Here is a 14,295-nt window from a genome sequence, read left to right on the forward strand (position 1 = left end):
AACTTTGTGCCAAGGCAGACTTTCATGTTGTTTTATTTATTACCCGTCTTTCTCTTTTTCATGCTGCTGCTTGTTTTTAAGCCTACTTGTTGCAAATACTTTGAGCTGCATTATACCAAGGTTTCCACATAATGATTAGATGTCTTTCTATATTCCCAATGCAAGCTTTGCTTTTACTGTTTTGGAGAAGTTTCAACTATGATGAAATTAACCATAAAGCTTCTTGGCCCAATTTTGCATTAAAAACAGTAAAACAAATTACCTTGGCTGCCTCTTGTTTGCATAAAGTTTCAAACTTTATTGGCTGTCTTTTAACAGAAAAAGTTTCCCCTGTAAATAAGGCAGGCTCCTTGTGCAAAATATGGATCTGGATTTATGCATTTTGAGATATCAGCAAGTAGTTAGTTATTTTCATATTGACACTAATTTTTTTCCTATTTTTTAAACTCAGGTACTTCTATGATCTAAGGATCATAGAATGGTTTGGGTTGGAAGGGATTTTAAAAGTTATCTAGTTCCAACCCCCTGCCTTGGGCAGAGACACCTATCAGACCAGGTCTGCATTTCCCTTTTAATTAAGTCCCAGGGTTATATCTCTCAATATAAAAGGAGACTATATATTTGAAGAACTTACTTGTAGTTTATTGCTAGCTTTTATCTTCATGACATATTCTGATTTTATGTGATCCAAATGAATTTATGAATTTACTTGTGGTATGCTCTAATGGAAATTCCGTTTATACTACAGCCAAAGTGTAAGCTATTTTCTCATACAAGGATGGAGAAGTAGCATATCAGTGTTTTTCACATACCCTTAAAAGACACAATTTCCTGGAGTGCTAAACTAACCTGATAGAAATATTCTTAATGTTTAATAATTTTTTTAATGCTTTATTGACAGTTTCTCCACAGTTATAGCAGCAGATACACAGCTAAATTTAGTCCTAAATCAATAATATAATATAGATAAAAAACACTTAAACCCCCTAAATCCTTTTCTTCAGTGTTTAATAGAGAAGTTTTCAAAAACAGACTTCTGAAAGCTGTAGAAAATGTTCTGTAGTTGTTGAGTATTCAGGTAATCTACCACAGTTACTGTAGACTAAATGGTCTTCAGGTTGGGTGGGTGCACACCATAGCTTTCCATTTTAAACTGATTCCACAAAAGCTAGAGCAGTATTGAGTTAATGTTTTGTAACGGTGTCAAAGGCCTTCAATGCAGTACCCATTGATTTGGTTTTGCCATTCCTACTCTGAATTCTTTGCTGCTGTTTCGCAAGAAAAAATTCTGTGCTCAAACTTGAATTTTTATTTTCCATCTCTTTTAGTTTGGTGTAATGGGAGGCAATGAGTCTGCTTACAAAGTGCAGCTAATGCATCAAGGGTTTGCCCTCAGAATCTACTTTCTGCAGGTTCTCCAAGGGGTTTATTTAAGCTGGTCCAGTAGGTGATTAATGTGGGTGAGAGTCTGATGAAAATTAAAATATGTGAATGAAGTGTAACTGGAAATCTGCATCTGTGCTGTTCCTGAATCCATCTGTGGACATTTTTTCCTCTCTTTCCTCCTTCCACAAGGCATGGAGCATCACATATCACAGCTGGTTGACTTTTGTATTACTGATCTGGTCTTGCACATTGTGGATGATTCGGGACCGAAGGAAATACGCCATGATCAGTTCACCATTCATGGTTTTTTATGGAAATTTACTGCTAATATTACAGTATATATGGAGTATTGAGCTCAAGAATGATGAACTTCCTCAAGTATCTGGTTTTTTAAAAAGAAAAGAACCTGGGGAGTTGGCATCAAAGGTAAGTGTAACAAACAGCTGAGATTTATTTATGAAACCACAAAGTATATTGTGATAAAAATATGGATCTCTTGACATTTCTTTAAGAGTGCATCTACAGTATTCAGCAGCAATTCTAAAGTAAAGGGTAAGTCATTAGAAAGAGTGTTCAGAAAACTGCTTCTTGCATATTAAGCTAATACTAGAGCAAATGGTTCAGACACCTTTTAGGTTTTCATGATAGTTCTGTAGAAAGTACTTGGTGGATTGAAATTTCTCACTTGCTTGGTTTTATAAACTGAATTCAAAACCAGATGTTATTTGATTCTCTAGATTAATACCCATGGGATGTCAGATCTGTCTGTGACTGTGATGGCAACTGGAACTGTGTTGTCATTGCAATTACCAATACTACTCACTCCCTAATGGTTTGGCACAAGCAGCAGCACATAGCAGTGGGTGGCTGAGGTTTAATTCTTTATCCTTACACCTGAATCAGCATGAGTTGAAGTCCATTTTAGGTTAGAACCAAGAGAATTTGCTGACCCCAGTGCATGATAGATTTTTTTTTTAATGTCTTGAAAAAGCATTTTGTTCTGCAATTTTTCTCCTGGAGAAGGGACTGAGCAAAAAGAGGATGTTTTTTCCTAGAGCACCCAAGAGGGGCATCTCAGGGAGTGCATCTAGTTGGCACTGCTCCCCTTGTGCTAAGTGGATCACTTCCCTTGTGACCCCTAATTACAATTTAAGTTGATTCTGTATGACATCTTCCTTGTTGGCAATACCTTTTGGACAACCATTCCTGGGTCTTTAATGCATTTGAAAGTTAGTGAGTGCTATATTATTTGTCTTGTAACAGTAGGGCTAGTTTGGTAAGAAGGATAAAGCTCAAGGGGTTCTGCAAGAGAAGTTTTACTTTTTTTTTTAATGACTTCATAAATCTCTAAGGAATTTTAACTGTCTTAATACTTCATTCCCTTTGATATTATTTCTTATTGGCTATATCATCAAATATCTTGTCTAAAAACAGATACTGTCAAGAAGTTGGTGTGTGTATATGGTGATTTGGCCACATCCATAAAGCCATTAGGTGTTTAATGTGGTTTTTTAAGCTGAATTAAATGTACTCCATAGCTTTCACAGAATCACACAATAGTTGAAGCCAAAAAAGACTTCTGGAGGTCATTGGTCCAACTCTCAAGCAGAGACATCTTGATTGCCCAGGACCATGTCTAGATGGTTTTTGAATATCCCTATGAGTGGAAACCCTTGTTACATCCTGGGCAACCTGTGCCAGTGCTCAATTACCCTCACAGGAAAAAAAGTTTCCTGATGTTCAGAGGGAATGGCCCATGTTTCAATTTGTGCCTATTGCCTCTGGTCCCATCACTGGGTACCACTGAAAAGAGTCTGGCTCCAGCCTCTTCACGCCTCCCTTTAGATATATATAGACATTGAATGAGATTCCTCCTGAGCTTTTTCTTTTACATAGGAGAGATGTTCCAGTCCCTTCATGGCCATTCAGCTGGACTCTCTCCTGTAGATCCATCTCTCTTGTACTGGGGTGCCAGAACAGGACACAGCACTCAAATTGTGGCCTCACCTCTCAGTGCCGAGTAGGGAAGAAGAATCACCTTCCTCAACCTGCTGTCAACACCTCCTAATGCAGCCATTAACATTCTTTGTCATAAGGGCACATTGCTGGTTTAGTTGTAACTTGTTGTCCACCAGCTGATTGTACTCTCCAGCTGATTGGACCCCAACACCTAATGGTACATGAGCTGGTTCTTCCTCCCCAGGTGCAGGACTTTGTACATCACCTTGTTGAAAGCCCTGATGTCCTGGCCCCTCTCTCCAGCCCCTCTCTCCTGCCTGTTGAGGTCCTGCTGGATGGCAGCATGACCCTCTGGTGGGTCAGCCACTCCTCCCAGGTGTGCGTTATCAGTAAACTTGGTGAGGGTACACTCTCCCCCATTATCTGGATTAAAAATGAGGATGTTGAACAAGACTGGGTTTAGTATTGACCCCTGGGGCACATTGCTAATAACTGACCTCCAAGTAGACTTTTTGCCATTGATCACCACCCTTTGAGCTCAGCTGTTCAGTCAGTTTTCAGTTCAGCTCACTGCTCATCCAGCCCACACTCCATCAGCTTCCCCCAGACCACCTTAAGGGGGACAGTTTCTGTCTGGAGTCTAAGAGACAGTATCTGCTGCTCTCCTCTCATCTACCAGGTCAGTCATTTTATCATAAAAGTTTATGAAGCTGGTCAAGCTTCCTCTGAACAGATACACTCTGACTATTCATGATGGTTTTCTCATCCTTCATTTGCCTGGAAATGTTTTTCAGGATTAGCTCCTCCATCACATTAGAAACACAAAATGGTTTGGGATCAGCAGGGACCTTTCAAGATCATCTAGCCCAACCCCCTGCCATAGGCAGGGACATCTTTCACTAGATCAGGTTGCTCAAAGTTCCATCCAGCCTGACCTTGGACACTTCCAATGATGGAGCATCCACTGCTTCTCTAGGAAGCCTTTTCCAACATCTCACCTCTATCACCCTCCCAGGGATTGAAGTGAGGTTGTCCAGGCCTGATCCTTCATCTTGAACTTCTTGAAAAGAAGAGTGACATTTCCTTTCCTCAGCAATTCTCCCATCACCATGTTTGATCAAATATCATTGAGAGTAACCTCTACTAGTGACACCAGCCAGCTCCTAGGCACATCCCATCAGGACCCATGCACTTATGTACGTCCACTTTCTTTAAATATTCCCTGATCCAAGCCTGTTCCACCAAAGGAAGACTCATCCTTGCTTCAGACTTTTCCATGGTCTCCAGGAACTGTGTTTCCTAAGGGCAGTCTTGCTAGCAAAGGCTGAGGCACAGAAGGCATTTGCTACCTCAGTTTCTTCCATGCCCTGTGTCACCAGGGCCTTCGCCCCACTCACCAGGGCCTAGATTTTCCCTAGCCTCCTTTTTTTTGCTGAGGCATGTACAGAAGCAAATCTTGTTGCTTGATGTGCCTTGCCAAACTCAGTTTCAGGCTTGACTTTTCTAACCATGTCTGAGCATGCATGGCCAGGCAGAGTCTATGCATGCAGGCAGAGTCTATGCATTCCAGCTCTGTTGCTGTGCAAATCCCAACCTCACCTCTGCATCTTTCAGGCCTGTGCTTCCTAAGGAGCCTGTAGCTCTGTATGGCAATTATTCAAGGCATCACACCCTGTCTCTCTCATCCCAACAAGAGCAACACAGCCCTGCACAGAGATCTCTGATTGCTTGGGTTTGTTCACCATGCTGCAGGGCTCAAGTTTACAGGCACTTGAGAGGGGTACCTGACATGCTGTTTTCCCAGAAAGAATCTGGCAGGTTTCCCTGTAAGGCTGTGTTGAAGTAATTGCCTTGATTATATATACAAATGCTTGCAGTGACCCTGCATAAGCCCTGTTTTGCTGATTATGTATTTCCTTTTGTTCACATCACCCCAGGCACCCTTTGCTTGTTAGCCTTGTCCATCAGTCTCTCTTTAGCAGTTTATCTACTAGTAACTCTGTACCCCTCTTTATTCCTAATTTAAAGTCCTTTGAATAATGGTTGAATTTAAATGGAGACTAGATGCTGTATTCTGCAGAAAGTGTACTGTAATTCTCTCTGCATAAGTGTCTGCATGCTATATGTGTTTCCTGGTCTGAAAATAAGATAAAATCTATACTGTAAAAGGTGAATAAAAGCATTTCTTTCATCTGCAACCCTTCAAGACTTTTCTTAGAGCCAGCTCTGGCTGTGGAAATGCCGAGTAGAACAAGGGAGTAAATGTGGCAGGAAGTCAGAGCTAATCACTGCAGAAGAAAGTCTGTGTTTTACAATATCAAAGGTTTGTGTTGGAAAAGCTAGAGCTCCAGTAGGTATCTGGGGAACTGTGACAAGTCACACAGACTGACAATCTGCTGCCATGGCTCAGTGTTAGCAGCAATGTCAATAAAAAAGCCATCTCCTGGGAGCAATCTTTTTCCCCATCAAGGTCTTGTGCATTAGAAAAAAAAATACACTGTACCACTGGCCTTGCCATTCTATTGTGTGCAAATATTTGGCTCTTACGTGCTTCTTCTTTGAAATTTTCTGTTCTTCTAGCTATGTAGTGAAATAAGTCTCCTTCTGTGAAGGGAAATTAGCAAAAACTTTGCAGAGAGCAAACATAAAATCAAGTGTGTGACAACAGGTATCATGTTTTTTAAATTTTGTCCAACTCTTGGTATTGCAAGCTGTTGAATGTAGCTTTTTGCAACACACAGAATTGCACTCTTCATTAAAGAAATCCATTTACTTCTAAGGTATCCTGCTGTTACTGAATTAACATCTCTTGAAGCTCTTAAAAGAATTGAGAGCTATCTCAGCTCTTTTAACTGTTGCAAATACAAAGCATATTCCATTAACTGGGTCTTCTGTAACTGCAAGACATACCAAAAAAATGGATTTTTAAATTAACTGTGTTTAAGCACCTGAAGTAACAAACCTCCTAAATCAAAATATTTATGATGTACAAAATCATGATAATGACAACACACTCTTGCATATGCTTCTTCCCTGAAAAAAGGGTAAAAAATGAACAAAAACACAACAAATGGGAATTATATCAATCAAGGCATAATAAGAAGATCCCTAAACTTATAGGACAGTAGTTAAAAACTGAATAAAACAGGGTAGGAATAGATGCATATAAGTGAATATCTTTAAGAAATGAAAATGTGCAAATGAAGCCAAGTTGACTGTAATGCAGGATGTTTCCTAAATAACATAACTTGCCATAAGATGCACTTTGACACCGCTGCCATTGCTGCCATTTTCTGAGAGACAGAGAAAACAAAGGCATGCAAAATTTGTGAAAACCTATGCTTGTATCAGTAGGACATAGGATATACAATTAGTCTGTTGGTTTTGTTTTGATTTTTGTTTGCAGATTCTTTTCACAATTACTTTCTGGCTACTGCTTAGGCAACACCTCACTGAACAGAAAGCACTTCGGCTAAAAGAAGCTACTTTATCTGAGGTCAAAGTTGGAAGTGAAGAAAATGAAGAAAAAGGTAAAGCCAGATCCAATTTAGTCCTTCAGTCATGATAGAAGTTCCAGTTACTGCATTTCTCTGATGCTGAAAGCAATTAGCAAGGTATCTGTTATTAGCTAAGAAAGATATTACAAAATCTATGTGCAGCTATCTCTGAGCTATAGAAGTAAAACACTTTTAAACTTTAGAACTTCATATAAAATGTTCTTTACTGGAAGGTTATAAAATGACTCATTTCAGAAAGATCATGAAACTTTCAAATGATCAGTCTACTGCTGTGTTCCCAACTCAAACCAGGGGATTAATTGCCTTAAAGTTTAACCACAGGAGATGAGTTTACCTAGGAAAAGTTGCTAAATTCCTTGAAAGTTGTGTTGGTGCATAAACTCTTTTACAGACACAGAAGTTAAACTACAAATTTCAGTGGGAAAAAAAGGATATGTTTTTTCAGTGCAGGGGCTCAAGCACACCTGAGAGCAAAGTTTACTTTTATAGATTCAGCTTGCCTAATAACTCAGTGACCTGTTCTTCCTTTTGCTATGGACACATGTTCCTTCAAATATTCCTTGCCCTCTCTCTCTCTCTCTCTGGATGTTAAACTGAAAAAGTTCAATGCACTGAAATGGCAGAAAGTGAGCCCTGGAAGCAGTGATGTTGTTCTGTCTCTGATTAATTGCAAGCCTTGTCTCAGTAAAACATCTGATCAATGTCAAAGCTGTACTACAAGGATTTTCAAGGCAAGAGCCTGAGGAGGGGGATGGTGAGTGGGACAAAAGGAGTGGGCAAGCATTTTGATGGTGAAGTTTCAATATTGCTCTCAGTGGAAGGAAAAACAACTGTACTATGGTTCTGGCAAGCCCTGTTATCTAGGTACTTGCACATGTATTTGCTGCTGGGGGTCACTTACCCTAATCTCCACATACTTCATAAGGTTAATAACTGGGGAATCTTGACCTCTTCATAAGGCCAAAGCAGCATTTCTTTTCTGGCCCAGGTGCAGCACAAAAACCTGGATAAATGGTAGCTTTTTTGAAAAACTGCAGTGTTAGTGCAGCACTTCTATTTTTTAAGCTTCTTTGGGTTTATGTTAATGTTTTCCCTTGGTTGTGGTTTTTGAGGATAAACACAATATTATCTAAAGGATGAAGCTCAAGACAAGAGGCTGGAACTCGAGATGAGAGTTTAAACTCGTGAGGTTTCTGGTGGTGCTGGTGGTCTCTTTGTTTTCCAATTCAAAAGGTTGCTTACTCGATAGTATAAGAGTATATGGAAAGTGTTTTGGCTGTTATCCATTATGCAACCCTTAAGCTCTAATTTTCCACTAAAGCTGCTGACATTTCAGACAAAGAGAAGGTGGGTGTCTGGTAAGGATGTATAGCCATGTGCCCTATGGCTCCAGCAGCAGGTTTAAGCTCACACAAAGTTAAAACCCTTTTCCTTGCTCTGGAGGCATGCATGATTAGGAATTACAGTCTCTTGTGAATATTGAGTTTTAAGTTTCTGTGTTGTGTGCAGAGATTTTACTTTCCACCCATTTAAATTCTTACTAAAAGTCCCCAGAAGAGACAGGCCAAATGTGACTCTGTGTTTGCAGAAGAGGAGTCGCAGGAGGGAGAAGTGTCAGAAGAACAGGAAGAGGAGAAGGAAGAGGAGGAGGAGGGAGAGGAGGAGGATGAACAGGATATTATGAAAGTCTTGGGGAAGCTGGTGATGGCTATGTTAATCAAGTACTGGATTTACGTCTGTGGGGGCATGTTCTTCTTTGTCAGCTTTGAGGGTACAATTGTCATGTACAAAATCATCTACATGGTACTGTTCCTCTTCTGTGTGGCCCTCTACCAGGTAAGGGAGAACTGTGTTAACTGAATTTTATCCTTGAATAGGACTGTTCGTACTTTTAGCTTGGTAATAAAGTAGCTCCAAATAGAATTCATTAACAGTGAACTTGTTCTTTAGTTAAGCACAACAGAATAAGACCATTTGAAGGGATTAAGACTAATTTTCCTCTGTTTTTTTGGTTATAGTGACAGGCAAAGTGCATGTAAATTAGATACAATGCACACCTCTGGCATGCCACTTCACCATAAGCTTTGGAACCTTTGTGGAAAATTCTGAGTCTATGCACATTCTACATAGCCACCAGTTTTTATGACAGCTGGTCCACACTGCTTCCACACCCCAATGAGCATGGCAGTCCCTCTTCTCCTGGACTTTCTACTCCTAATAGTGATGAAATTAGCTGGCTGAAGCTGTCCCTGACTTTGTGTCTATGGCCCATATCTCATCAGACATTTTTGCACAAGTCTTTACTTCAATGCATTTGCATCAGGAGTAAAAACTAACTCGAAAATCTGTGCCTGACACTTGGTAATCATTGCTTACTTCAGACCAGCTGGGAAAAATAGTGTTCTTCATTCTTGTTTGACGGTACAATGTTGCCAATATTTTTATCGGTGTCTTTGCCTTCAGCTTGTGTCAGCATCTTTAGTGTGTGATTTTCAGGTACACTATGAATGGTGGAGAAAGATTTTAAAGTACTTCTGGATGTCAGTGGTTGTTTACACGATGTTGGTACTTATCTTCATCTACACATACCAGTTTGAGTCATTCCCTGGGTTGTGGAAGAACATGACAGGCCTGGATGAAAGGAAGTGAGTGGTTTTGATTAATTTTTTATTTGTATCTTTTATCTGAGTTCAGTGTGATGGAAGGATCTAAGAGAAGTCTTTCTTCTTATGGGAGAAAAACATCATGCAGCCATTCTCAGGCATAGCTGATTTTAGGCACTCAGTTATGAAGCCATAGATTTATTGATATAACCATAGAACTGAGCAAAACCAAGAGAGGAGCTCAGAGTTGTATTTTCTCCAATTGGCTGCTTAGGCCTTTGGATTGCTTATGTTCTCAATACAGTGGCAATACTTCTCTTCACCACTTCAACCATAGGAGCCAGATCCAGGGAAAGATTAAGGGTAGATCTGCAAGATGTTTAGAACTGATGAAAGTAAACCTGCTTTCCAGCTAATAAGGAGCACTGGGATTCTTCATCCTTATGATGAGTTGGGCATTTCTCAAGACAAGCTTACACTGGAAAGTATAAGCAATATAAGTGGATCTCCAGTGCAGGACTTTCAGTCAGAGAAAACTCATCTGATTCAAGAGATCTGTGGCAGAGTTTGTTCATTTGACTGTACTTTTACAGTACCTCTCTACATTACTGAGTCTGAACACAGGATACTTGCATTGTAAAACTTGCTAGTTTGGGAGAATTTTAGAAACCAAAACCACACAAAAAGTACCATCCCCTTATTTTCTATTGGAAATAATTTGTAGAAATGTCTCATGGAAAGAATATTTTGTGTGAAAAGGTGTCTTAGTGGAATGCTTTTTTTTTTTTCCAGACTAGAGGACCTCGGCTTAAAACAGTTTTCTGTGGCTGATCTATTCACACGCATCTTTATCCCCACCTCCTTCCTACTGGTGTGTATCTTACACCTTCACTATTTCCATGATCGGTTTCTGCAGATCACTGATCTAAAAGCTGTAACCAGCAAACAGGACAACACTATTTACAGGTAAAGAAGCAAAGTAAATTCAGCTATTGATTATCTGTATGGAAATGCTGTTTCTGACTATCTTGTGATGCTCACTTTTTGGTAGATATTATTTGCCTTTGCTATGACTAGCTGGCTTAAAAAGAAAGTGCACAGTATCCAGCACCCCACTACGACCAAAGTATCTGTCTTTCCCCATTTTCCCCTACATACTGAACTTTTTCATTTTAAGATACATTTTCAAAGGTACCAATGACATTTATATATTTATTTAATTGGCTTTGACCTTTACTGGCAGTTAGGTTAATTACTGTGTGTGCCCTTTTGTATGTGTGTTCCTGTCAGTATTAAGAAATACAGCTTTTATTTTGGGTCACTTCTTTTGTTTCAACATCCATTTTGACATCCACATGAAGATTTGGATATGTGTGGAAAACACCACATTTGCATTGAACAGTTAGGTCTTTTTGTAAAGTTAATCTTCAGAAACAGAAGAATTCCGAATTTGTGGTTATTTTTCACAGTACTGACCCTTGGCTGTGCTAGACATTTGGTGATTTCATCTAGACATTCATTAGCGTTTTTTCGTGAATCTGGGGCATCACTTTTCCAGTGTTCGGTTCTTACATATTTTCCTGTGCAAAAACCAGTCTGGCCTAGGATCCTCCAGGAGTATGAGAGAGAGAAATGGTTTTGTAGTACATAGTGTTATATTATGCAATGACAATTATGTTCATTTTTTGAAGAGAGCAATTAATTTAGACCCCACTTTTAGAATGTTCACCTGTCTAGTGATAGGTGTATCTCAGCTGGACTTCTATGAACTGGGACTAGCTGCATTACACCACATAGACCACAGGGAATGATGCCAATTACTTAACAGGGAATTATGTTCTACGTTATGCAAGATTTAAAAAGCATTTCAATTATTTTTCATACATTCAAGTCGACATGAAGCTACTTCACAGTGTATGGTACAAGTTTGTGCCATGAGAATAAGCTCCAGTTCCATGGAATACTTCCAATTTCTATATTTAAATAATTGCTAAGACCAGAACTGATCAAACTTGATAAAATTTCCTAATAAAGATGTGGGGGGGATTAAACTTAATTTTTAAATGTCTGTCTTCGTAACAGCTCTCTGTTACTCTTCTTGAATTGCTAAATGTGATGGTAGATTCAAGGGTGCTTTTGTAATGGCCTATGAGCAAATTTCCCTTGCCCATAGTGGACTTCTGTGCAGTAGTAGGTATATGTTAAGAGCTCAGAATTGGCCAGGTCCTGAAAACAGAGCCCACATATGTGTCCAATCTGAAATGGGGCTTTTCCTGGGCTCAAGCATTTGGGGGAATGCTTTACAGTTTGCAGTAACTCTGCAAGCTCTCTGGCAGCCCAAAGTTTGCACTCAGTTTGTGCTGAGTAACAAAGGAAGTTTCCACCTCCCTTCTAGTGTGATCCAATAGACACAGAATAAAAACAAAAAGACCCTGAGGCACTCATAGGATTTTGATGGGTTCACTTTGCCTGCGCAACCGCTACTTGAAAATCTCTCCATTGCACGTGAAAGATACAAGAATATTATACAGCTTTCCAAATGGTGGCATGAAGAGGATCACTGTGACTAAAGTCACTTTATTCCCAAAGGATGGAACTGCTGATGGTGAAGAACAAAATGTTTTAATGCATTGTGAGCAAACATTTTTGCCAGAAATAAATGGCCTTGAGATATCATGCTGAAAGTGGACATTCATTGTCGTACCAAGCTTTTTATTAAAGTCACAGATGAAGAGGAAGGTGTGATATCATCAGCTTTTTTATCTTGGCATTAGAATGCTATTTTTTTGAATCTAAATGTTTACTAGATTGTTTTAAGCAGTCACATAAGAAGTTAAATATTTTTAACTGTTAAATGTTTCATATGTGCTACATTTGCCATTTTGCAGTATTTTCAAAATCACAAATATCTCCTTTGTTCCTCCTGAGAAGCTTTAACTATTATGACCAATACCCCAGTCAGAGCAGTTTTCTTGGTTTGTACTCCTACTAACACTGTCTGGCATATGAAAATCCATCTCTTTTCTTCTCTTCATGCAATAAATCACTATTGAGCCTCATCTGACTTTATAGTTCAAAGCTTCACAATAAGAGCACAGCTGATGTTTATATTGGTGATGCATAAAGCTGGATAAGAACTAACACAACAACCATCTTCAGCTTAAGAGTAATGCTAGCAATAAGTAGCAGGGGCAATTAAAACCGATTCAAGATTCATATATATGTGCAGTTTTCTCTCAAAGCTACTAAAAATTAATTTTCCTTTTTTGCTTTGGAGACACTAGCATTCACTTAACAAATGCTTTACCTTTTTAAACTGCTTTTATGCTGCATCTTTGGCAACAAAATAAAAAAAAATAAACAAACAGAACCTTTATTTTGAGTAACAAGACAGAACTCAGTCCTTTTAATAGTACACTTAAAATAATCGCAGCAGCTGAGAGCTGGTCATGAAAGCAATAAAGAAAGCACGTCCAGTTCCTCCATCTGCTTTTGAACTGCCAGGTGTGATTACAGTACTACAGTTGTGTGTAACTGAAGAGTCCTGTTGAAATTGCTAAGAATGTTCATTTATTAAAATGCAGCTTCTCATGAGCTTCTCATGAGTAAAATTTGCAGAGTGAGTTGAAGAGTAAGGGTCTGCCAGCTGCAAAGAGAGGACACAGAAAATGGCACATTGGAACTGCCAGAGTGAGGCACTTCTCACTATTTATAAAAGTGTCAGAACTGATTGTCACAGTTTGACATCTGCAAGAGAAAGAAAAAATCTCTAATTAGGACTTTCCAAACCCATTTCCTTGCTGTACCATGAATTATGGGATGTCAGAGATAAAGGTGGTGGGGTAGATAATTTCTCTGTTATGATGCTCTGCCATAATTACCTTTACATATATATTTTGAAAAGAAAAAAAATATTTTAAAAATTGGTGGTATTCTAAGGCTTACTTCAAATAAAGCAGTAAAGGCTGTTCTCACATTTTGAGGACTATGAAAATTATCTGTAGTTCTGACTGAAGTTGCGTAGGATCTAAATATCTAAGAGTTGCATTTTTAAGCTTCCTAGACTTTTCATTGCATGGTGTATGTTAAAATTTCAGAGTGTGCATTGTTATGACAATGTGCCATAACACATTGTAGACAGGAAAGTGTGTTCAGTTCCTATTTAACGGCTTTCTTTTCTCTCTCTAATTCATTTCCCATTTTCATCCTGTGCTTTCATCTCCCACCTCATAGCCATGCCAAAGTCAATGGCCGTGTATATCTAATAATTAATAGGTGGGTACTTCAATTCTTCCTTTCCTTTAAAAGCAATATACCTTATTTTTTTGGTTACTTCTTAGCTGCCTTAAAGCAAAGTACGTTCTTGCTGCGCAGTACTGTGAAGTAAGCAGGGAGATAATGTTGTTCAGGTGTTGCAGTTTCCTAAAGCTGATGAAGCAGTTAATACACCTCTTCTGCATATTTATACATTGTGAGTTTCTTCTCCCAGCTGAGAATTCTCCTAAACTTTGCCCATGCCTCAATGCAGGAATAATTGGTGCTATTTGTAATTGGCTGCAGACAATAGATTTGGTTGAGGAGGCTCGTTTGTCTACCCTTTATTTGTGCATGGAAAGATGCATGCCTGCATGCGCCTGTGTACACCCAGACACACAAACACAGAGACACACATCCCTGTCTTTCTCAAGCATGTAAGAATAAGAATTTGAGGGCCTGTTCAGTTAAATATATGGTATTTACACGAGTTTCTACAGACTGAAATTTCAGAGTTGGAAAGGGAACACTGAACCCACTGCATGCTAAGGCTGTTAATTCACAAGGCTGAGTTG

The 14,295-nt window shown here is 39.1% G+C and overlaps 1 protein-coding gene across 3 annotated transcripts in view; it reads left to right on the forward strand.

Moving 5' to 3' along the window:
* Window positions 1-14,295, forward strand: part of PIEZO2 (piezo type mechanosensitive ion channel component 2) — a 286,565-nt gene that overhangs the window by 196,034 nt on the left and 76,236 nt on the right. For 2 of the 3 annotated variants that reach the window (XM_077184102.1, XM_054635188.2), the window contains exons 13-18: window positions 1,576-1,812; window positions 6,752-6,875; window positions 8,452-8,699; window positions 9,360-9,508; window positions 10,259-10,432; window positions 13,700-13,741. In XM_077184102.1, the coding sequence (XP_077040217.1) occupies window positions 1,576-1,812; window positions 6,752-6,875; window positions 8,452-8,699; window positions 9,360-9,508; window positions 10,259-10,432; window positions 13,700-13,741 (974 nt within the window). The remainder of the gene's footprint in view (window positions 1-1,575; window positions 1,813-6,751; window positions 6,876-8,451; window positions 8,700-9,359; window positions 9,509-10,258; window positions 10,433-13,699; window positions 13,742-14,295) is intronic. The other variant, XM_077184105.1, reaches the window with a different exon arrangement.

This window comes from Agelaius phoeniceus, chromosome 1 (genome assembly GCF_051311805.1).
Source record: "Agelaius phoeniceus isolate bAgePho1 chromosome 1, bAgePho1.hap1, whole genome shotgun sequence".
In the NCBI taxonomy this organism is placed as follows: Eukaryota; Metazoa; Chordata; class Aves; order Passeriformes; family Icteridae; genus Agelaius; species Agelaius phoeniceus.